Genomic DNA, 24,225 nt, shown 5'->3' on the forward strand with positions numbered 1-24,225 from the left:
TATATATATTATATTAGAGGGAATATATATATAAGTGGGAATAGATATATATTAGTGGAAATATATATTAGTGGGAATGTTTAAATATATAAAAGTGGGTATATATATTATATTAGCGGGAATATATATATTATATTAGTGGGAAAATATATATAAATACATTAGTGGAATATACATATACATATATTAGGGATACGTATATTAGGGATATGGTTTAGTGGGGACTGTTAGTGTTAGGTCAGAGGTTGGACTCGATGATCTTGAGGTCTCTTCCAACCTAGAAATTCTGTGATTCTGTATTTAACGTGCCGTTAAGGGGGAGCCTGTTTACCAGGAAAAATAAATAGATAAATAGATATTGTAATTAACTGGGAAGTCCTTTTGCCGGGAAAAATAAATAAATAAAAAGAATAATTAACGGGGAATCCCATTTACCGGGAATAGAATAGAATAGAATAGAATAGAATAGAATAGAATAGAATAGAATAGAATAGAATAGAATAGAATAGAATAGAATAAAATAAAATAAAATAAAATAAAACCCCCTTACAATTAAGGGGCAATCCCGTTCCCGGAAAAAAAAAAAAAAAAAAAAAAAAGTAAAAAAAGAAATGAAAAAGGAAAAAAAACTTGCACTTTTGGGGCATTTCAGCCAGAATTCGGATCCCGGGGTCGCGCCGCGCCGCGTCCCCGCCTCCCGGTGCCGCCCCCCCGGTGCCGCCGCTGCGCGGAGCCGGAGCGGAGCCGGAGCCGGGGCGGAGCGGAACCGGAGCCGGGGCGGAGCGGAGCGGGCGCGGCCCCTGCGGCAGCGGCGGGGGCCGGCTCCGCCGGTGCGGGAGCCTCCGCCGGTGCGGGAGCCTCCGCGGGGAGCGGAGCCGCGGCCATGGGCGGCGGGGGAGCGGCGGGCGCGGCGCGGGGCGCGCCCCCGCGCTAGGCTCGGCCCCGGGGAGAGGTGAGCGGGGATGAAGCTGAGGAGGAGGAGAAGAAGAGGGGGTCCGGGGGGGGGGTCGCTACCGGGGGGATGCTCCGGTTTGGCAGCGATGCCGCCGCCTTTGTCCTCCCGCTTTGGAGCGCTCAGCACCGCGGAAAATCAGGATGGTGATGGAGGTGGAGGGGGCTCGGAGGTTTTTTAATTTTTTTTTTATTATTATTTTTTCCTTTCTTTTTTTTTTTTTTTTTTTTTTTTTCCTTTTTCGCCCCACTAGTTGTTGATAAATTGCAGTGTCATTGTCGGCTGTGCCTGCCCTGTCTCCGCCAAGGGAGGTGGGATCCACCCTGCCCATTGCAGGCGCACGCCGAGCCCCGCGATGCAGCTTTTTGCAGAGAGGAGGGGAAAAAAAAAAAAGAGAGAGAGAAAAAAAAATATGTCTGGCTTGGAGTCGTGAAGGATGATGGCTACTGAGCCTTTCCAGTGCTTTTTTTGGGGATTTTTTTCCCTTTCATCACTCCTGGGTGGCATTGCACACCTGCTTGGTTTGCAGTCCTTTTTTTTTTTTTTTTTTTTTAGGATCTTGAGTGCTGCGTGCCCTTTCTGCAAGCAATATTCGGCTGTGCAGCCAGGGGACGGGGCGGTGCAGAGGGGTGTGAGAGAGGCCCCTGGCAGCTCGAGGTCACATCCAAGGGGCACGACCTTCCAGGCTTGTTCTCTCTCCAAAAAGGGGCGAAGGATGCTCTGGGTACCAAAGGATGCTCTGGGTACCAAAGGATGCTCTGGGTACCGGAGCATTTTTATAGGGGGTGGTTGTGCTGTCATTGAGCCCCATAAGGTGATTCTCTGCAGAAAATAGAGGAAAAAAAAAAAATGACTGCATTGATTGTGGAGCTGGCCTGAGTTTTTTCATCCTCACCCACCTGGCGAGCAGAGCAGGGCAGGAGCTGGGAGGTGCTGGGCCACGTTACCCAGAAAATCAGGGTGGAAGCAGGGTTGTGGTCTAGCAGAGGAAGGCTGGCTATGAAGGAGCCCCCAAACCACCTGCAGTCCTTGCCTGCCGTCTGCATTTTGCAGCTGGATGTGTGTCAGTGCAAACTCTTCCTGTGAAGCATGCAGGGCGCTTAATCTATTTATAAACCTAAAAAATACCTTTTACAGCCTATTAAAGAAAAAAAAAAATCAGCAGCAAGGATTGGTTGTACTTAATGCTCAATTTTTTAATGTGCCTGGATGACCATAATTCACAAGCAACCGACTGTTATTATTTTTTTTTCCCCCACCTTCTCATAATTTCGGGGGAAATTACATGTTCTTAACCTCCCGTGTGATTTTTCCAAGTTGGTAACCCGGGAGACTCGCCGATCGCCGGCGTTGCTGCAGGCAGTTGCAGCATTTTCTCTCTCGATGCTGGGGCTGGGGGATTTTCCTCTGCCTCGCTCGCCGCGAGAGGGCCCGTGCCCGCGTGCTTCTGGCGATGTGCACGTGGGGAAATCTCATCCCCACCTGGGATTTGCACCAGTGCTCCCAGGGCTGGCGGATCCATGCTATTTTTTTCCGAGCTGCTGGGGTGTTTTTAGTGGTGGTGTTATGGGAGAGTGCTGCTAGTGGAGCGAGGAGCAATGGGAAAAAGCCCCATGCTGTTAGAGTTGGTGTTGCCACTTAGCACACGGGTTTTATTCTCACTCTGAATATTTAATGTGGTTTCAGCATGGGGATTTTATTAGATCAGGAAAAGAGCTGTTGTTAAGTGGTCCGTGATCCTGATCCGTGGGATTTGCGCCGTGTGCTTTGATGCCTGATGCTCCCAAATCCCAGCAAAGGGCCTGGGTGGCTGCGAGACGTTGGGTGCTGCCCTTTGGGTGCTGGAAATTTTGCATGGCAGCTTGCTCGAAGGCTAAATGAACACGTTTATGGTCCGTGGTGTTGGCTCCTGGCGGGAGCAGCGTATTCAGCTGCTGTTGGCATCGTCAGCGAAACTTTCTGCTCGGTTAAAGCAGCTCCCATCATTTCTGGTAGTGACATGAATGGGGCGGGATGCTCCTGAGAAATGTGCTCCTAAATGAGCATAAACCAAAAAAATGTGTTGTTTGACATCTCACAGCCCCTGTCTTCATGATGGTTTTGGTTTCTCTCCACAACACGTGCTTTTTGGGTGTCCAAATCCCATAAGGACCTCTGTAGCTCCTAATTTGCTTGAAATAATTTGGTTTCTCTCCATAATATGTGCTTTTCAGATGTCCAAAAGCCAGAAGGACGTCTGCAGCTCCTAATTTTCTTGAAATTTTTTGGCAGGAAGTGGCTGGATAGAGATTTACTTAGTCTATCAATCCTTTCTGTGCCTCCCAGGTCGGGCCACGGAGAGGGGACGCTGGATGCTCAGACGAGGACGATGCGGGCAGCGCTCTGGACGGGCTCCCTGTCTGCTCCAGGTCTTTACATGATGTAGGAGATGGATGGACAAAAGCTAAATGCTTCCTATTGCATCTGCAGGTACGAGAGAAGCTTGTGCTGGCCTCAGCTCGTCCCCAAGGCTTTTAAATAATGATGGTTGTGGTTGATATTAAGGGGAACTTCATGGCGTGGACCAAGAGGTCTTTTATTTTTTGCTGCTTGAGCCCTACTTGGTTTTAGCTGGATTCCCCCCTGGTGCTCCTGCTGCTCAGTTTCCCTCTTCCCTTCCTTCACATGTTGTCCCATAGAAAGAACAAAACCCAAAAATCTGCTTCTAGCAGATGCTTGCAAGACAAACCCCTCTCCCTGGGTGAGACGGGCACTCGCTCATCCCAAATTGGGATTTTTCTAAGTGTTGGGTGCCTAGGGCAGACAACGTGACATCTAGCATTGAATTCATTTTGAAAAATGGGAAAAAAATACCGTTATCATCTGCATGAAGGATTTTTTTCACTAATGTGGATTGAGTAAAGGGAGTTTTGTTGTGGTGGGAAATCCTGGATCCTCTGTAAACCCAGAAGAGACTGGCTGCTTTATTTTGTTATCCCCGCTTCTCTGATCCAACTCTTAGCCCCAGAGTGGCAGGAGCTCACCGTCAAGCAGAGTGCCTGTGAAATATGTGCATATTCTTTTCTGGTCGGTAACAATCACACTTCCAGACAAATTTCGAGGATCACTGAGCCTCCGCTGAGCCCTGTCGTAGGCACTCAGCGCCAAGACCAAATAACTTCTTCTATCACTGCTCCGTGTGCATTGACTTTTCTCGTTCAGAGCTGAATTATTAATCTTCCCGTGGATTTTCTGTGGCACCCAACCAGCTTCAGACGAGGCTTTATAATATAAAAGTGTGAAGTTTTTGTTAAATTTTCCCCTCCGCCAATTTTAGCAGCTGCTTGTTTTCTAGGTGCTTGCAAGCATGCACTTTTTTGGAGAACAAATATATCCAAAATAGCTTTTTAGTCATTCCCTTGTGTTTTCCCCATTGTCCTTTTTTTGGCAAGCAAGCACTGGGCCAGGTGAGCAGGGAGCTTTAAACGGATGATATTTTACCGAGGTTTGTGCAGTCTTGGATGAAATTTAGACTCCTTTCCGTGTTCTGGCATGGCTCTGAAGGTTATGCTACATCCCCTGGGCTGCTTCCATCCCCTCTGGGATCTCGGGTGGTGACCGGCTTATAGATGGATGCCCACAGAAATAAGGACTTGGGGGCACTGGGCTGGAACTGGGCAGCACTTTGGCAACGAGAAATTCAGGATTGGGTCTTCTTGTTTAATTCTTCCCTCCCTTAAATTCAGGGCGAGGTGAGGAAATGCAATTTAGATGGCAGCATCAGTGCCCTCGTGATTTTGGTCCCCCTCTACCCTAAAATAACTATTTTACGGTACCTTTCTGTACGATTCCTGTTGTCGGAGCCATAGTGGCTCTCCTCAGTGCTGGGATCTCAGCGGTGTTGGAGCAAGTGGTGGTGCTCACGTGCATCCCACGCTGGGTCCCTGCTGCTGTGCTGCTCCCGGGAGGCTGCAGATCACGCTGACCTCCACTTGCCTTTGAACCCCGGGAGCTGGGAAGCGCTGGGGCTGCAGGGAGGAGTGGAAGTGATGGGAGGTGGGAGGGAGGCAGACAAGCAGCGTGTAAAAAAAGCTTCCAAATTGCTCTACTAAAAGAGTTAATAGCTCATGCCCACGTTGCTAGTGGTGTGGGTTTTTTTTTTTTTTTTTCCTTCGTGCATGTCTAACATGAGGCAGAATCAGCTCCGAGCTGGATATGCTTTGCATTTCGGAGCTGTATTTGCCTGTCTGCTTTCTGGGACGAGTGCTGGGAGCCCTGGCTGTGATGGAAATAATGCGTATTGATTGGAAAACGTCTTCTGGAGGCTGGTTTTGCAAAGCCAGCATCTTGATTCCAAGCACAGGCATGGTGGAGGAGCAGTAAATGAAATGCAGGGGTGCACCTCTTGGAATGAACCAAACAGGATTATTCCCGCAGGAATCCGTGTTTTGGGAAATATCCCAGCAAACTGGTGATGGGACTTCTGCCGTGCCTATAAATTGCTATATATATATGTGCAGGATGGAGCTGGATCGTGCTGGTTTTCGCGTTGGCAGAGGACCTTTTGTGGCTGTGATGAATTAGAAGTCTTTCTTTTCCCATTGCTGGCCTCCTTGGATTATTTTGCCAGCTGACCTTTATGTTCAGAAAAGCCTTCTTTCTCATTTTTCTGCCTGGGAAAATGGTTCAGGCTTCACCTTTTGCTTCAGCTCCGATGGAAGCCGTAGAGAAGGATGGATTAGGGCTGGACCAGATGCCCTTTGCAGGTCCCGTTCCGCCCAAAATTATTCTGCAGATTCATGGTATATAACAGCTGCCAAATGGCATTGGTTTGTTGTGGGTTTTTTTTGGTGTGCTCTGCGCTAGGCTTTAGTATTTCTGCATAATAATGAGCGATGGGTGGCAGTGACATGTTTTGCAGTCTGTTTGCTTGTCTGGGCTGAATTTGAGCCAAGCCTGGACCAAGGAGGTCATGTCACTACACGGCCGCTGTGACACCGGCTGGGGCTGCGACTGCTCCAACCACAGCTGGTGGCTCCTCCTGGGGAGCTGCTTCGTGCCCTTTGCTTGGGTAACATGAGGAGAGGGAGCCCTTATTCCACCCCCTTTTTAATTTTTTGGGCTTTTAAAACACTGATCTATTTAGGCTGGTTGAATTAAGCCTCTCCCTTCCTGCTGCCTCCGCTTGGCCTCCACGAGAGGCTGGAGGTGCGGAGCGGCTCCTCCTTTCCAGCTGGAACAAAGCACGGCTCCTGGCACGGGTCCCCCGGGTGACGTCCTCGTGAATTCCGAAATAGCCTTGCTCCGAGCTGCCGTCTGTCCGGCTCAGCTGCTCTGAGGCTAAAACATTTCACAAAAAAAAAAAAAAAAAAACTTTTCAGGGCAAAAAGAGCTTGGGTTCCCGCCATGCCCAATGCACTTGAATCAGCAAGAGTGCTTCGAGTGCTGCTTCTTTCCCTGATGTTATTTTTTTTTATTAAATGAGAGTTCTCAGAGCATTGTTATTTCTTTTTTTTTTTTCCTTCTTTTAAATGAAAAAATTAAGCTGGTAGGATGGACTTTGGTAGAGCTCCCATCAAATGCACAAGGGTGGTGCTGCCTTCTTCCAGACCTCGACTCCTCTCATCGATCCCAAATATTCACCAAACCAGACCTGCAATTTAGGAGGAACTTGGCTTTTTATCGAATTTCTAGGCTGCTGGTAGGAGATTGAGTGCTGATATCAGTGCAAACCGCTGAGATTTGGGGTTCTTCACTGGATGTGAAGTGCCCATGAAATGGTTTTTAAACATACGGAGGACAAGTGGTTGGGTCTGTCCTCCAAGACAGACCAGGGGAATGTGGCCACATTGGCAATTTGGATGCTAATTGAGCCTCTCTTCATTGAAAAATGAAGCCAGATTATATAGCAGTATCTGTTTTCACAGGTCTTCCTTCTCCCACTGTAATTAGAAGCCATTTCTGTCTGAAATTACAGACTCTTAAATCCACCTGCGAGTAGATCCCTTTCTCTGAACACCCCAGCATCACTCAATGCCATCAGCAACCCAGAGAAACCCTAGCAGGGGGCTGCTGCGTGGCACTCGGGCTGTTGCAGAACCCAGGATTTTGCTGTGATTGCACATTTTCCCTCCATTTTTTATTGGTGGGGAAATGCACAGCACCTAAACCAGGTCAGGAGCTTGGAGATGTCCATGTGCCTGCTTGGTGCTGGCTTTCTGTATTTTATTAACACCAAAACGTGCGTTCTTAATTTAATATTTAAATAGATATATATATATTTTGCATCAAAGGTGAGGCTAAGGGTGGCTAAGTTAGCCTGACCTCTGTAGTTGGGCTCATATTCCAGGTGGATGGGTATGAAGTTTGAATATAATAAAATACAATTTGTGGCTGTTTTTCTGTAAGGCTGAACTCCTGACAAGCGACTCAAATTGTAAGATTTGTTTTAGGGCTGGTGCTGCCCTCTAAAACTGCTTAATCCTTTGAATTCCTTTCAATAGCAGGATGCCCCAGGGCTGGATGTGCACAGCCAGTTCCCCTTGTGTGTTTTTTTTTTTTTTTTTTCCCTCATCCTAAGGGATATTTGCATGAGAATGAGTGACAGCACAGCATTTTGTGTAGGGAGTCCTGTGCCAAAATGCTGAGAGCCCTTCCAAGATGCCTGTTTTTGTCTTAATGCTTCATCAAGCACAGCCTGCTGCATCAGGTTGCCACAGCACGGGGCTGAATATTTGTCTTTAGGTCAAGTTTTACCCCTGAAATGCTTTTCTTTTTTTTTGGTTTTCTTTTAGGATGAGTCAGCAGCACGCGATTTGTTCTGGACCTCTGTCCAGGTCAGAGGGTTGCTTCTGGATTGCTCCAAAAGTTCTTTGTTTAAGCCAAAAGCAGAGAAAAAGTGGGCAGGAGGCTTGACAAAGCTTTGGTTCTTCGTGACACTGCTCTTATCTGAAGGTACCCAAAGCTCAGCCCGCACCCCATGGCAGGTTAATCCATCCTCATTCTGAAGCCATGAATTTCCTTCTTTTTCTCTGCTTTTTATCAAGAAAAATGTCCTTCCTTGGGTCCCTATAACTAAGATCTGAATTGCAAACTGCGTTCTATCAGTAAAAAAAGTGACATTCCCTGACAAATATTACCCAGGCAGAAGAAATGATATCACTCATGGTGTTCCATATGACTTAGAAAGCCAGCTTGGTTCTGATTTTTGCAGCACAATAAAAAAAAAAAATTGCTATAAATGAGCAGGAGATGACCAGGAGTGGCCTCCAGGTTGGAGAAAAGTACTAAGAAGCCGTGGCTTATGGAGACGAGGATGGGAACGGTGGGAGCTGGGTTCAGAGAAGAGCCTGCTGGAAGAATGGCTGGTTTGATCCGTTTGAAGTTTTCTCTTTAAAATGTAGATGCCCTCGGTTCTTCTGCTGGGAGCCTTCCCTTTGCTGTCAGTGAAGAGCGAAAATGAAAATTCTTGTCATTTCTCTGCTTTGTGCTTTTTTTTGTTGTTGTTGTTGTTTTTCCCTTGTATTATTAGTAGTAGTATATTTCTTTCCCTTGTATTATTAGTAGTATCGTTATCATCATCATTATCGTTATTGATTTTTTTATTATTTCTTGTTGCTTTTTTCTTTTCTTTTTCTTTTTCTTTTTTTTTTTTTTTTAAGCTGTATTTGCAGTTGTATTACATGAGCTCCCAGAGAGGCCTGGAAGCTGCATATAGCTGGGCACGTATCCTTTCTTTTGAGGAGAAATGGGCCAAGATTGGCTTTCATAGTTCCCACGGTGCTTGCAACTGGTGTGGTTGCAGTGCAGACCCCAAATTGCCCCGTGGCACAGGGTGTGAAGTTAGGCAGCACCTGGACCATGCAGCCAGGGATGCAATTCAACATACAGCTAACAGATTGTAGGGCCTGACAGCACGCCACGAGAGAAAATAACAGGTTTCAGCAGACGTGGTCAGGTTCCAGAGAAATATTTTGCATTTGGGGGGGAAACCTGCTAATATTTCTCGTGCAGCATCTCCGGCGTTGCTCTGTGGTGGGGTTGTGTGGGTCTGATGTTGTACACCAGGATGTGGAGGCTTGGAGACCAAGTTTCCTCTATCCCTAGAGCCTGTGAGGGCATCTCCATCAGGAATGCATGTGCCAGCGCAGGAGAATAATCTGCTAGGAATATTCCCTCCATCAGAAAGCATCCTGCAGCCCAAGGCTAACAGGACTCCTCACCGCTCCATGGGAATGTGGAAAAAATCCCATCCGTGCTTGGTAGTGGAGGCATGGAGCAGGACCAGGAGAGGTTTACTGGCAGGTTGTGAGCTGCTCAGGCACCTTTCTCCCCCGTCTGGTGGGAAATAATCCCAAACGCTATAAAGGTGATAACATTATTAAGCCCGGAGGCACCAGCAAGAAGTCAGTGTGTTCATCAAAAGGCACTTAAAAATGCTTTCAGCCTCCAGCCTCTCGCACTGGAGAGGTACTCATAAGTCTACAGAATTTTAAGGTGCTGTAAGTGATGGGCTACAGCCTATTAATTTGAAGGAAATCAGGTTTGCTCTTTGGGGTCTCGCCGAGGTTGCAGCGGTGGAGGTGTGGAGGTCGCTCCTCTTCTGTCCTGGTGGGTTTGAGGCTTGGGAAGATCCAGGGGGATCTCCTTTGGATTTTTTCTGCTAACAAGATGTCCTGGAAGCATTTCCCCTGGCATGGAGGGTGCTGGGATCCTGGCAGGATGCTCGGTGGGGCATTGGGATTAGCAATTAAATGAAGAATGAATGGAAATCAGCAAAGGCTAAAGGAAATGTGATGGGGACACACGTTGCGGGAGAAACATGTTTTCTGCCCCCCAAAAAACACGTTTTTATGCTCCAAAGTCTTCACTCCCAAGAGGGTGGCATGCTTTTGCTGTCGTGGTTTTGGCTCACCAGCCTGAGCTCGGAAGATCCCAGCTTTGAGGAGGAGATGAGCACGGGATGCTGGAACACAACCCTGGAGTATCCAAAAGGCTTCGTATGGTAAATCTCAGTGTCACGGTTTTCATTACTCTTTACTCACTAGAACACAATCCTCCCCAAAAAGGCTGCGATGATGAGCTCTGTCTGCTCTTACATTTACATTTTCTCCATGGCATACGCTCCATCAGGAGCTATTTGCCTTTGTCTGGGTGCTTTCGGGGAAAAAAAAAGAACTTTTCTGCATCTCAAAGCGTATTTGAATTTAACAAGAGGACGGTAATGCCTTTCCTGATGTATGCTGCATCCTTTAAAGTTGCTTTCTTGCGTATAATAGTCATTATTTCTCTACCTCATTTTCTTTCTTTTCAGCTGTTTGCAAAGGTTTTTACGAAAGCTGATTCACCTGTGACTGCTATGTAATACAATCGTTGCTGCCTTTTAGATGGTGTTAAAATGAAGCTTTAAAATTGTGCCTATAAAACACCAATTTATCAAATCCTCCTGAAAAGGGGACTGTCAAAGCAAGTTGTTTCTTTTTTTTACATCTTTATTGTATTATTATTAAAGGCTGGCAGAATATATGTTTATAGGGGATGATTCTACTTTGCATCTGCATCCCTCAGTAAAATGTCTTAGGGAATTTGAGGGATTTTTTTTTCCTATTTTATTCCCTTTTTTTTGAGGGATAATATTTTTTCTTATTTTTCCCCTTTTTTTTTTTCCTTTTTCCACCTTTCCAATCTGTTTTGTAATGACACCTGTGTGGTTATGGCTGCTGACCAAAAATGCAGCATTAGGATTCCTGTGTCAAGGACTTTGTTTAAACACTTGGAACAGGATGAATTGTAAAGTAAGGGAAAAGAAGAAAAAAGAATCATTAGCTGGGACCTGAAGAGACTTATCTTTAGTTGCAAAAACTTGGCAGAAGCTAGGCTTTGCTTGCGAGCACACTTCATTCCTCTTGTAGAAGAGAGGACAAAATGCGATGTCTTTCAGCAGCATAGGGAAGTGTTTCAGATATTCCTACTAATTGCAGAGTACAAACATGCCTTAGACTCCCTGGAAATGCAAAAAGGAATAGTTGAAGTAGTTTATTTCTGTATTTATGGTCAGCTCGCCCAGCTGGCTGTTGTGACAGAAGGGGCTAAAGGGGCTGTTGCTGGATGAGAGGTGGCTTGGAGGCCGGTTTGCATCCCCACGCTGCAGAACCTTGCTTAGAAATAAAAATAAAGGATGCATTGGGACTGTCATGAATTTTGGGGCTGTCCCAAAGCTGGGAGGGGACCCGTGGTCCTGGTTGTCACATCGGCAGGTGCTGGAGGATCGTTGCTTTCCTGTCTGGTTTCCACAGCTGTTTGCCATGGTCATCTCTTTTTCTTTTTTTATTTTATTTTTTTTCTTCTTAAACCAACAGCTTTATGACTTTAGCAAATTGGCATTAGCTTAGAGGGAGTTAGAGCAATATAAATCCCTAAGTGGATGATTTATTTTGTTTGGAATTCAGATGTGAGCAGCCACTGTCGATGAGCGAAGTCGGCTAATCCTGATTTGCAGCCCTTTAAATTATGATCAAAAGTGGTCACACAAGGATTAAGTGCAGTTCAAGTAATCTACTGGGAATGGAATTCAGATTAAACCATTTGCATCGTGTAAAGCCAGTCTCTGTTGAATTAGGCACCTTACGACACAGGTTTAATGCCCATTCCACGTTTCCCCACATTGTAAAAATCTGAAATTCATCGAGAAAATATTTAACACTTTAGATAATCTCAAATGTAGCCTAGGTGAAAAAAGAAAGAAAAGTTTTGTGTTAGGAATTGTATTATTATTCACATGGAAGGATGTTGTGGTTGCTGATGCTGACACATGCAGAGTCCAAACGGGGTCTTGGGAGAAAGCTTGGTCCTACCTTGCCCCATTGCAGGCATCCCAAGGGGGAGAGGGTGATGGCCAAGACCTCAGATGGCTCCCGCTCATCACTGCTGGTGGTTTTGGGGTAAACTGGCACCTCCTTAAATTATAGTTTAGCCACATCTGGTGGCGATGCACTATTTCTTCTGTCTGGGAGGACAGGAGAATTTCACTACAAGCTTTTCACACTCCTCCAGGTGATCATTGAGGTGAGAACGGGGGCACTCACTATGAGGCTCTCAATGGCTCTCCTCCATCCTCCCATAAGACTAAAGTTGTCTAGATGCTGCTTTTACATCTTACAGCAGCACTCACGACCCCAAATTAGCTGGCTGTGAGCTGAGGGTCGCTTTGCTCTACCCAAAACCATCCGAGCAGCCCCCTCGCCGTGGCTTGTGTGCCATGGGTTTGCCCTTCTCCTGCTTCACCAGCAGCCTCCGTGCATGCGAGGACTGCTGCTTTGCCATCTCGTTTTCCTTGCCCTTGTTTTCAGCAGCAGTAATTACGGGTCACGAATTGCAAATTGTGACCTCGCTGCTCCGAATGCGTTTGCCTCGCTTTGCTTGAGGATGTAAGTTGGAATGATGAGAGGGTGTCTATCCGTCCAGCTTTTGGCCTCTGCCTCCAGGATCATTACTCCATTACGCCATTTAGAGACCTCAGCCTGCCCTCCGCAGCCCGATATTTAATATATGACTCCCTTGGCACCGAGGACACATGAGCATTGTCCAGCAGAGGGAATCGCCCAGCAAAAAATTTTTGTTGGTGCAAATAAAACGTGGTTTGCATGGCAGTGCTTGGAGATCCAGCAACAGGGCTGCTGGCTCCTTCCCAGACGGTGTGGGGCTTGGCATTTTGGAGGTTTAATAGCAATTCGTGTAGCATGGGGAGCTTTCTGCTTCCGAGGAAGATGTACGGAGTCAGGGTGGTCTGCACTGGGGAGGAATCTTGTAAGCTTGATGGCTTTGCGTTGGAGTTTTTAGCCAGTTTGACCTTAAACTGAAGCCCACCACACAGCTGGAGCGCCCCTGGCATCTCGTCTTGCTCCTGCCAAACCTGTAACTATGCAATATTTGCAGTGGCTTTGGTGCTTCAGATGAATGCTCCTCCCTGGGCATCTCAGACATCTGCAGCTCGCAGGATCGAGCTCGGTTTGTTAGACCTGGGCTGTCGTCTCCTCCGATTCCCATCCCAGAGATACCGTTGCTGCGCCGTGTGTGTTGTTTTCTGCAGGGTACTGCTGGAAGAGAAACGATGTCTAGGAGAGATCCAGTGCAATTAGAGCTGCAGCAATAACCTAGATTTACTGGAGCAGTGCTGCCACTTATTAAGTGTAAGTGTGCAGGTCCTTAAATTCCCGTCGGGATTGTGTTTGCCTATTGGACTGTTTTTAAGTCCGCGTAATACCAGAAATGGCTTCTCTGCCAGAAACAATTCGGGAGATAAACAGCTCCATCCGTGCAGGCTTCAAACAAAGGTTTTTCCCTGAAGAAGGAGAACTTGGTGAAATAGCCCCTGGTTTTCTGAGAGCCAAATTTGCGAGTCTAAAGACGTGATGAAAAGGTCTGAACTTGCTTGATCTCAAAATCGCAGCTACTTTATTTTTCCTCATTGAGACATCAGCCTTCGGAATAATTTAGTACAGCTTGCTCCCCAAACAAGCTACACCATTATTACTTATTTTGATAGCGCCGCGAGGAGCTGCTTGCGTATGCACAAAAGCCACAGAAGAGACAGGCGTTGAAGATAAAACAAGGTTATTGCAGCGCAGCAGACTGACCTGGGCATTTTTCCATCTGAGCAGCAAGAAAGTGGAATAAATAAACGCTGGCACCACGTGCAGCCCCCTTCCTGGGAGGGGAGTGCTCTTTCAGATGGATTCAGCCGTCACTTGGTGTTGTCTTGAAGGAAAAGGATGAATGCATCGCTTCTATCTGCTGGTGCCAACGTGGATGAATAATTAGGCTGCTGATTTTTTCTTATGGTCTCCGCAGACCCCCGATGTATCCTGGCTGATTTTATTCTGTATGACCCAGAAAGTTATTGTGCATTTTTTTTGAGAGTGTTTTTCTGAGCGAGTTGTTCGGAAATAATTCATGTGGTCTTTGGAGCAGCTCAGCAAGTGGTGGAAGGGAAGGACGCAGCATTTTGGGGCTGGGAATGGGAACTTCAGCGGAATCCCAGTGCTCCCCAGTATGGGAGGGACTGGGGAGAGTCTCCTGAAAGGCCACCAAGATGACGATGAGCCTGGAGCATCTCTGGGACTGCTCAGCCTGGAGGAAAGAAGGCTCTGGTGGGAAATAACCAACGGGTGAGAGGATGCAAAAGCAGATGGATTGTTGTCCAAGAAAATATTTGGTTTCGGTGCACTCCTCTCCCTTCTAATTAGCTCCATAATTAGCATAACGCTGACATGTCGCAATCATTCTCCGCAGAGGGGAAGGGTCCCTTGTTGGGCTGGGGTCTCCCAGCCTAAGGCCGTGATTTTTAGGATTATCATGAGCAGAGTTCACCAATGGTTCACATCACAACACTCCTGTCTGTGTTTTTCAGCCAATTGTTTCCAACAGGTTGATTAGTAACAAACTCAAGGGCATGTGTGTCAGATTCTTCCTTACAAAATGGTTTTCTTGATTAAATAGTTTCCTAGTTAATCATCCTTTGGATACCCTCAAGGCCTGGGTCATCCTTGCCTCGGAGTAGGTATTTTGCATCTTTTCACGCAAAATGAAGTTAACAAAACAAAATTAATTAGTTATCACCATCAAGATCTTCCTGGTGCTATCTGGTGACAGGAAAAGAGGTGTTGTGTGCAGAATGAAATACATGAAATTCTTTAAACATAAGACCCCCCCCTTTTTTTTTAATTTTAATTGTAAGGGTGATCGGAACAGGTTGTGGAGCTAATCCAAGTCCATTGGATGCGGTCCCTGCTGCTGGTGACCCTGCTTTGAGTCAAGGGGCTGTATTTTTCTATAAATAATGCTTTAAAACCAGCTTCTTGAGGTTGAATTCCAACCAAGACATCTTAAATATCATGCAATCCAACCTGGCTTTAGGTCCTTGTCTCATGTTAGTGTTGGATTATGTTATACGTGGGGGTTTTTTGTTTGTTTGCACAATGACAAGGTAAACACAGGAGAAAAAAAAAAAAAAAAAAGCATTTAAACGATGACTCTACCTCTGATTTTTTCACAGCCAGGGACTTTCAGCAGAATTTTAACCGAGTTTGCCAATAGGTAGCATCATACAGATCACTTGCATCGCCTGCTGTAAAGTCACAGGCGTGAGCTGGGAAAACTTTGAAGCAAAGCCAGCGCTATTGAGGGCAGGTGCACAACATCAGGAAAGTATTTGCACATTCTGGGTCCATATAGCTGAATTTTTTAGCGTGTTGTTTCTTTTTTTTTCTGGTTCTCTACCAATTATTCTCCTCTTCTCTTTTCCATTTATTACACCTTTAGGGGATAATTGCCATTTCTTGCTGCCATTAGGCAGCAGGAAACCAAGCTTGGATAGTATAGATTTTTTTGTCACTTAAAGACAGCACTGCATTTTTCATATAAATTATGCGCAAGCTGTAGCGTAGGTGGGAAGGAGGTTGAGCCCTGAAAGAAAAACCCCCGAGACGTGACATGCCTCGGCTCTTTCCTTTATGTATTGCTCTAGAAATCAGCCTGACTAGAGCAAAGCCAGCTTTGCTGGGAGTTTTGTAGTGTGTCGAGGATTGTTACGGGCTTCGGCGTATACCTGGGTGCGTGCGTCTCTAAAATGGAGGAGAAAAGGGGTTTGGTGAGGATTTGAGTCCTTAACCTTCTGGATGCCCAGCAGTTTGCTATTAGGACCTGATTTTTTTCAGGTCTGAGATACAGAAGAAAGATGCAAAGACTGAGTTAATAAGCGTGTATTGTTCTGAGCATAATTCTCACCGATTCCTTTCAGATTTAGCAGAGAAGCTTTTGGAGACAGGGGAATGTGTCCTGAAGGGTGTCAGCCTGGGGCGACACTTCAGAGGCTTCCCGATTTTAGGTGATGCATGCAGATGTGCTATTCCAGGCAGGCAGAAGATGTTGTTTCTTATTTTGGGATCAGAAAACACTGATTTATTCCATCAAAACTCACTGAACGTCTTGCTGTTGGGTTTTGGGAATCCTCATGTAGGTTTTGCGCCTTCAGGACTGGTTTAAAACTCCTCTGTTAACTGAGTGATAATGCATGATTTTTTTTTTTTAATTATTTTTTTGTAATAAATTGGATGTCTGTTGGTACAGGAAGAGTTCGGGTGATATTTCAGAAACTGTGCAGAGGATCCTGAGCTCTTGCAGCAACATCAACGCCACAAGCTGATTTAGGGCTGCAGCAGGAATTGGGATTAGGAACCATGCCTGACATCCCCCTTCCTTGTTTGGCACTCTGAGTTGGTCTGGAATAAAAAAGAAATAAAAAATAAAATCGCTTTATGTGCTGTAGACCGCAGTTTACCACTCAAAGGCGTTAATATCTATGCAAAATCTCATTAAGAACCATAAAAAACAGTTTCTTTGCCCTGAATGTATTGACCATTTTCTCACCATACTTAATAGAGGAGGGGGGGGATAAGAATAATAAAATAATGAGAATAAGAGCATAACAATAGGAGAGGATAAAAAAGAATAAGAACAAAAAAATGTTGTAGCATAGTAGGAGGATAATGAGAATATACCAGATGTAATTAAAGTGATCTCCAATTCACAAGATGATTAGCTAATTCTTTTGTCTCAATAGCAGGACTGTTGCGGCATCCTCGTGTCTTCATCCTGGAAATAATAACAGGGCAAAAGAAAAAACTTTAACTCACCAATTTAATTATGATGCAGCTCATAATGGTGATATGTGGTGATCACTTTTTTTTTTTTCTTTTTTTTTTTAATAATCTTTGAGTTGCCCTCGTTTTCTCTGTGCTTGATACAGCAGGTCTATGCCTGGTGGGCCATCAGGGTAAGTCCTGAGTTGCTTCAGTTCAGAGGAGAATAAAGAGTTCAAAATATTTCTGTCACTTAAAGCATAGTGAGCCCAGTGTGGGAGCATTTTCTAAATAAAAGTGAAGGATCTATTATTTTCATCTCTTTTACTCCCATAACACTGAAAACAGCCAGGACAAATCTGAGGCCATCATAAAATCCAGAAGAACCAGGATTTTCTCCAAGCCTGAAGTAGTAGCTAGATTTTGAAATCTTTGTGTAATTTAGAAATTAAATTATATTTTCAGTAGAAGATACTATTTCCCCGTGCTGTGCAGCCCCAGACATGAAACCAGCTGGCTTTGGGAAACGTTCACTTCAACAGACAAAGGAGCTCATGCACAAAATGAACGTTAAATATTGAGCATAACCAGTATTGAGGGGAAGCTCTGTTAGATACTGATCATAAACCCTATTTTGTATTTTCTGTCTTATTTCTGTTTTCTCCTTGTATGCTTGGCTCGCTGCTTTTCTGAGAGAAGAGCTAGGGAAGCGAATCTTTATTTTGATTGAAAAGATCCCCAGTTTACTTTGACTTTCTTAAATCTTTCCTGGGGATCACAAAGGTAGGAAATACTAGTGCAAAGTATTCCTGGATCTGAGTATGGCTTAGGGGAAGGAAATCACCTTTGGTGCAACTTAATTCCTCCATCATCTTTTCCTGCTGCAGGCCTCAAAGCCGGAGTATTTCACTCAAGCTGTTATGACCTCTTCATCCGAAATATTTCACTTTCCTTGCTGTCAGTCAAAGGATTTGTTTTGGGGTCGGTTTTCTTGCTTTTTAATCCTCCTGATAGAGTGAGTTTCTGGGTCTACAGAGGCATTGAGACAGCATCTATAACCCATCGTGTGAATCCCACCTCAACAGATGGATGGCATCAACCAGATATTAGCAGCAGATGTCAAAATGACACCGATTTCTGGAGGGTTAGCCCCAAAAACACGCAGACCTCATCCCTTGGTCATGGGAGCCCTCAGAACAAGCTCTATTCTGTTGAGGGGGGGGATTAGAGAGACCTTTCCCAATGGATCTTGGTTTTGGAGATGAACTCATTTGCCAGAAGGTGTTTTGTGTTTTTGTGTTTGCTTGGCTTGTTCAGAAGCAGGTTGGGAAGTGCTGTGCCCTGCATGTTTCTTGCCTGCTTAATGAGCTGTGTCTTTGGAGCTGTGAAGCCAAGGTGATTTATTAGGAGCTCCGTAGGTTAGAAAACGATGAGCAAATACGATTTTGGAGCAGCTGCTGGTAGCAAGCAGAAGTTCAGCCTCTCTGCAAGCCATCGAGATGCTATGGCATGGTTGTGGTCCAGCTCCTCCATCCTCATCATCACCAAAACCTGCAGCAGCCCGGTGGCTCGTGTAGATGTAGAGGAGCTGGTCTGAGTTGGGCATCCCAATTCTTCACTTTCTACCTTATTCCTTCCCCAAACCAGCAAACGGGGTGTCACAGACTCCACACTTTTCCTTTCTCATTCATTTTTTTGGGAAAGGTCCCTCTTCCTCTTCCTTATTGTCTTGCTCTTGGTTTTGCTGCTAAATCTCGGGCTTTAAATTCTGCTGCTGCTCTGCTGTCCCCAGATTACTGTTCCTCTCTTGCAATTAATTGGCGTCCTTAGCAAGGCAATTAAGCTGTCCATCAGACTTCAGAAAGGCCTCAAGCTGAAATTTCCCCTTGTTCAGATCTGTCAGGAGTTTTGAGACTGACAGTATTATTTTTTTTAAGAGCTTTTTGAAGTTTCTCTGCATTTCCTCACTTCCCTGTGCCTGCGGTTTATGTTGCCATCTAGCTGTTGACTCACGATAACCCTTCCCGTGTCTGCTAAATGGTGAAATGTTCAAGTCACACGGCGACTAAAAATATATGCCAGCCGTTCTGCGTCGAGGAGCTGCAATATGTGGTTTCTGTGGCCAAAAGTAAGTTCCAAAATGTGAATCTTGATGCCTCCAGGGGAAGCATCCCCAGCAGTGGCATCCTGACGCTAATTAACCTTGCAATAAGCTGACGTTGCTGGTAAAACTCAGAACTCAGACATGGCACAACATAGGGTGAGGGGCACAAAACCCCAATGCCAAGCTGTTGTGGGTGTTTTTTAGGGTGCAAATTTCCTCTTTTTTATCTCAGGACTGTTTTGGTGGCCTGAAAAAGATGGAAAGGACTGCTGCAGCCACTGGGTATAGAAATACCCCCCAGAACCCCATGCTGGAGACCCTAAGGGTTGGGATGACGTTTGGAGACTTCTTGCTTTTGAACCACCTCATTGTACAGTTTTTGGTTTATTAATAGATTCTGGAGGGCTAGATTGTTTGCTAACCAAGCTCACAGAGCAAAATGAACGTTCAGACTCTTTTAATTGGCACCCAGGATTTCCACCACCCCCACCCCATAATGACAAAGCGCAGGAGTTTTTCTTAATGTTGCTGGCACATCTGTATTCCCCTGGAGAAATCTTCATTTCTCTAGCAGCATAAAGCTAACGAAGTCACTCATTTTGCATACAGAATTGACAGTTATATTTGAAATAAGATGAGGTGGCAGGGTCTGTAAATATTGTTATTGTTATTTTTTTAAAGCAAGATGTAGGTGTTTGGATGGCTTCGAGGGGGAGAGGGAAGGAAGAAGAACTGGGAGAATGGGAAGGACACAGCTGCATGCTGTGAATAATCCCCCAAATCTGCTGCTTTACAACATCAGGTTCAGCCTTGTCATGCCAAGCCCATTGGGAAGGAGCGGGGATGGGTTCATTTACATGGAATTGCAGTGAAATGTGGAAATTCCCATCTCCAGCCTGGCTGCTGCTGCAGAGCTGCTTGTGAGCAGCCACCTTTGCAGAAACCTGGAGTTTAATTTAATGTAATGGGTTGGTACGGCGTTTTAACTAGGCCAGTACTCCTGGATTTTGGGGATTTGGGTCCGGTTTTGCTGTTGAACAGAATGTACTGCTTCTGCTGAGTACCTGGCAGGAGGCTGAATCTCTGACCAGAGAGCCTCTGACATCTCCCAAATGCTCAATTTGATGCATTCTTGGGGAAAATGAGCTTAATCTGAGATAAAGTCAATCTCATGCGTTTTGCACAGTCAGGGTATATATAATTCCTGCGAATGGGAGTGGGACCTATTAACAGCCGAGCATTTGGCACAGGTTTATGAGCACTGGGGTGCAGAGCATGGTAGATCAATATTTAATTTTATTTTCTTGGGCACTTGGGGTGCCTTGTCCTGTATTCTGCAGTGGATGTTTGGGCCTGTTTTATTCTGCACCTTGTAGTTTCAGAAGAAGACCTGGCTTTTAGCAATTCTGCCTGGTTTCAAGAGGTGCTTCAGCAAAAATTGTGCAGAAATTGGCTGCCCCCTGTAGCGAGCCACCCTGTTTGGGATCCAACCCCTGTAGTATCCTCACCCCTTGCACTGCTGATAAAGTGCAATTCCCAAAGGGAATGGGACCTTTTAATTTCAGGATGGATGGCCACAATGCTGCACTGCATCCAAAAGGAGAATCCGTCACCTCTAGGACCTCTAACCCCTTAAAGAAAGTGCACCAGGCTCCCAAAAAGCAGCTTTGGTGCTCAACTTGGAGGTCACTTTGAAAGTGGAACAGCTTAAACTGCCCCTTTTCCACCAGGAGATGGGCCCTTTCATATTTCTAAAGATTGTTTCTTTGTATTTTATCTAAACCTCTAAGGCTTCAGGGCAGTGTTCTCGCATTTAGGCATCCAAACAAATTTAAATAACAATAAAATCTCCTTGAAAAAAAAAAAAAAAAAGCAGGCAGCTCTTCTATCCTTAAACTACCATCTCTTTGGTGTCCAGAGATAGCTGGTTCAGAATTAAGTTTGTGTGAAAGAAAACAATCTTCATTTAGAGAAAGAAAAAAAAAAAACAAACAGTTTTTGGAGAACAGGGCACTGACCCGAATAGCAGCTGGAACACATTAAGTGCTTCAATTAGCAAAGGCAATAGCCACTAAAGCCAGGATGAATACAGTCCCCCAGACTGATATTGTACAAAGGTCATCTACACCTATTTTGTTTTCCATCAAGTCATTAGATTTTGTTATTTTGCATCTTATTATTTGTTTTCTATGCTCGCAGCGTTGCTTAGTTTGGCTCTGTAGGTTTTCAGGAAGATATTAGTACATTTTTCAATCCAGAAAATTATATTAAAACAAACTTTAAACTACTTTAAAAGCAAATCTTGTCCAGTCTATGGTGGTCCAGGCCTGGCAAAGGCACTTTGTCAGTGAGGACACAAAGAAGGTCTTAACTTGTTAAGCATCAGCTAGATATGACAATTAATGGGGTTGATTTTTGAATTCTCCCCCCCCTTTAATTTTTTTAATTACATTTCCGAGGGCTTTGTGTGCAAGGGATTTACGTGCTTCTCCTGCACACCCACCAAAACCTGGGAGGGTGCATGCATTAGCAGAAGGTCAGATATTGCAAAGGAATTGAAGCATGAATAATTCCGTTCATTATTAATAGCTTACTCCAGTTTGAGATAATTAATTCACCAGAATGGACTTAATTGTATAGATAGTCATTTTATCCGATGGTAAATTGAAACAATCTCAGTAGTATATTAACCTCTGGAACATCCCGTTAAAAACCTGCAATTCTACAGAATTTGGAGCATCCTGTTGAACATGAATGAAAAAGGCAATATTTATGCATGCCGAGTGATCCCGGTCAGATGCGGAACCCGCAGGTCGCAGAGTCCGTCAGAGAGTAAAATAGATCTATTTTTAATAGTATTTATGAAGTTACGGACTTCACAGCAAGTTGGGATAAGGACAAATGAATTTAACAAACCGTTTAGTTATCTTTTTTTTTTTTTTTTTGCCTGTCAAAAAGTATTCCCCAACCAGACTCTGCATGCTGCAGTTCGCTGCACTTGGCTTGTTTTATCTTTTCTGACCCCCTAGAAAAATGTGTGCTGCTTCAATTCCCCTTCCTTCCAACAGTTAAATAAATCTCAGTGTCTGTGCATTAGTTGTTGGCTTCTAATGCATTTCTGTTTTGCAGAGAGGGTTAGCAGTGGTTCTAGAGAAAGGATGTTGCCTCCAAAAGCCCAGAACATTGAAGGCTAATTCATTTTTTTTTATTAGAAACGTGAAAAAGCATAAAGTTTTGAGGTCACCAAGGTTAGGACAGCATTGGATATGCTTTAATTTCCAACGTCTGCTCAATTAGAGTCATCTGGAGCAGCATAACAAAATTTTACATGAATATAATAAAAAGGGGCTGGAGTTTTCTGATGATTATCTCACAGCAGTGAGTGGCTTGGATTTCCATAATGCTTTTCATGAGGTGGAACGTCTCATATTGCTTTGCAAAGCATTTAATCAGCAGCCATGCTGAGGACGGCGTCAGAAACAGTGTCAGAAATAACAATCCTCTAATTCCATGTCCAACCAGGAGCATTTGGAAATCTTTCAGCTTTCAAAAGCAACTGTCCTGGGTTTCTGAAAGGTCAAAAAGCTTGGCCTTCAAGTTCAACTCTTGCATTCCTCAGCCTGCAGAAGAGGTTTTAATTGGGAGGGGAAGGTTGTGATGAGTATGCAGAAGCATAGTCAAGAGACCATGAGCGTTGATGAAGACGACCACCTGCCAGAAACGGGTCAGGCATGGTTGATCCACTGCAAAAAACGCGACCTTGTCAGTTAAGTAAGATATTTATGATGAAGGGAGAGGATTTACAGGTGCCATGAGAGCCCTACAGCAGCATCCTTAATTACTTATGGGTTCGACTTAATAAGTAATGGGGATGACCTAACTGCTGTGTGTTGTATGGAGGGAAAAAAGTCTTCCTCTGTTATGTGTGTGCTCCTAAATAACTAAATAATAACGCCTGCAGAGTTGTGCTCCCTTTTGCTTGTCAGGCGCTAGAGAGAAAATAAAGCTTTCTGGTGCTTGCATAGTATTTGTGCACTGAATGCTTCCAAGTAATCTTCCATTTTTAATAATTTGCATATTGTAGAGTCTTGGGGGAGAATGAAAGTGTTTAGACCCTATTCAATATTTATAGCTGTGCTTGCTCGTACTCTGAAAAAAAAACAGCTCATTTTCTTCCTGGATTAGGTAAATTCTTAATGTTGCAGATCATGGTATATTGTATTTTTTTTTCCTGTACATTGTGTGGGGTTGTTTTGGTGGTGCTGACTATCTGCTCCAATTTAACCGAAGTAAGGTGTTTAAAAGAGATGCCCTTGATGCTTTTATCCATGCACAATGTGAGAACATCTTGCTAGCTTACCGACAGCCCCCGTCTAGCAGAGGCAGCTCAGGCGTGCTATAGGTGATGCTAAGCCTGTGGCTGTTTGCATGAGCTCTTGCGGACATCCTCACCCAGCCAGCAGGAGCAGGCAGCACGGTTAAGCTCGCTGGGCCTGGATATTATCCAGAAAAACCTGTGTGCGTCACATTTCAATGCGTACAATTCCTGCTATTTAAGCAGCCCCTTGGGTGTTGTGCGTAGCACAGATGTTGAGGGGCTGAGTTCTGGTTTCTTCTTCCTCTGCATCAGGAAAATGAGACCAACCGGGAGACTGCAGCTGCAAGAAACCTTTGGAAGGGGACAAGTGTCCTTAACCAGCCTCTGAAAACCACAAAAAGCTGAGGTTTAGTGTTGCCTGGAGGCAATTATGCGATAATGCAGATGTTTGAATTAATGGCTTAATTATCTAGCTATCTCTAAACAGCAGTGGATTTTGCCAAGGCACTCTCTTTCTCTGTTCCTAGTCACAGGCTCAACCTCAGCTTACAAGAAGAAGAACGGCATGTTTAAAAACCCAAACCAAACAAAACCATCATATTTGGATACAAACACTCGCAAGCCACGTTCAGCCAGGCTGGCTGAGCACTGATTAAACGTGCGCCGGAGACGTTCAGCAGCGTGCTTCCTATTTCTAAAAATACTTTTGTCTCCATGCGCTGTCGTCTAAGGAATTTCTCTGGTGGAAAAAGAAAAAAAAAGGCTTATAGGTACATAAGGCTTATAGAGCTCTGCAGAAACAGCCTCTGTAAGAGGTGGGTGATTAATTAGCTGCTCAAATCCATCCTGAGCTCCTGCGTAGGGTCGAGATCTCTGTGTTAGAGCAAGCATGTTCCAGTTGGAGTTTCTCATTTCTGAAATGAAAGCCTTTTGGGGTTTATTGTTTGTTATTGCTTGAGTCGTGAAGACAGCTATCTCTGCAGTGGAAATCAAGATAAGTGACAAAAACAGAGTAATTGGCGCTCATAAATAATCTCCCTTCGCTGGCTGCTCCTGCGGTGCGTGTTATGCATACCAGAAGCAAGAACGCATTATGTCGCTTGATAATCCAATTTGAAATCATTTTAAAAAACAAATACTAAACCAGGGGCTTCGTTTTGCTTTTCTTTAATCCCCCACCCCCATTTTATTTTATGTTTTTTTTTTTCTTTTAACTTTTAGTGGTAAGCAAAGC

The 24,225-nt window shown here is 44.8% G+C and overlaps 1 protein-coding gene across 2 annotated transcripts in view; it reads left to right on the plus strand.

Annotated features, from left to right (window-relative positions):
* The first annotated feature begins 228 nt into the window (after positions 1-228).
* Positions 229-24,225, plus strand: part of LOC309888928 (leucine-rich repeat and fibronectin type III domain-containing protein 1-like protein) — a 44,330-nt gene continuing 20,333 nt past the window's right edge. The window contains exons 1-2 of one of the 2 annotated variants that reach the window (XM_082781582.1): positions 229-952; positions 3,278-3,421. In XM_082781582.1, coding sequence (XP_082637708.1) covers positions 3,381-3,421 — 41 coding nt within the window. In that variant the 5' untranslated portion in view covers positions 229-952; positions 3,278-3,380. Of the gene's footprint in view, positions 953-1,603; positions 1,677-3,277; positions 3,422-24,225 lie in introns of those variants that run through there. The other variant, XM_082781583.1, reaches the window with a different exon arrangement.

Source organism: Aythya marila (assembly GCF_965140915.1).
Source record: "Aythya marila genome assembly, chromosome: 31".
Lineage (NCBI taxonomy): Eukaryota > Metazoa > Chordata > Aves > Anseriformes > Anatidae > Aythya > Aythya marila.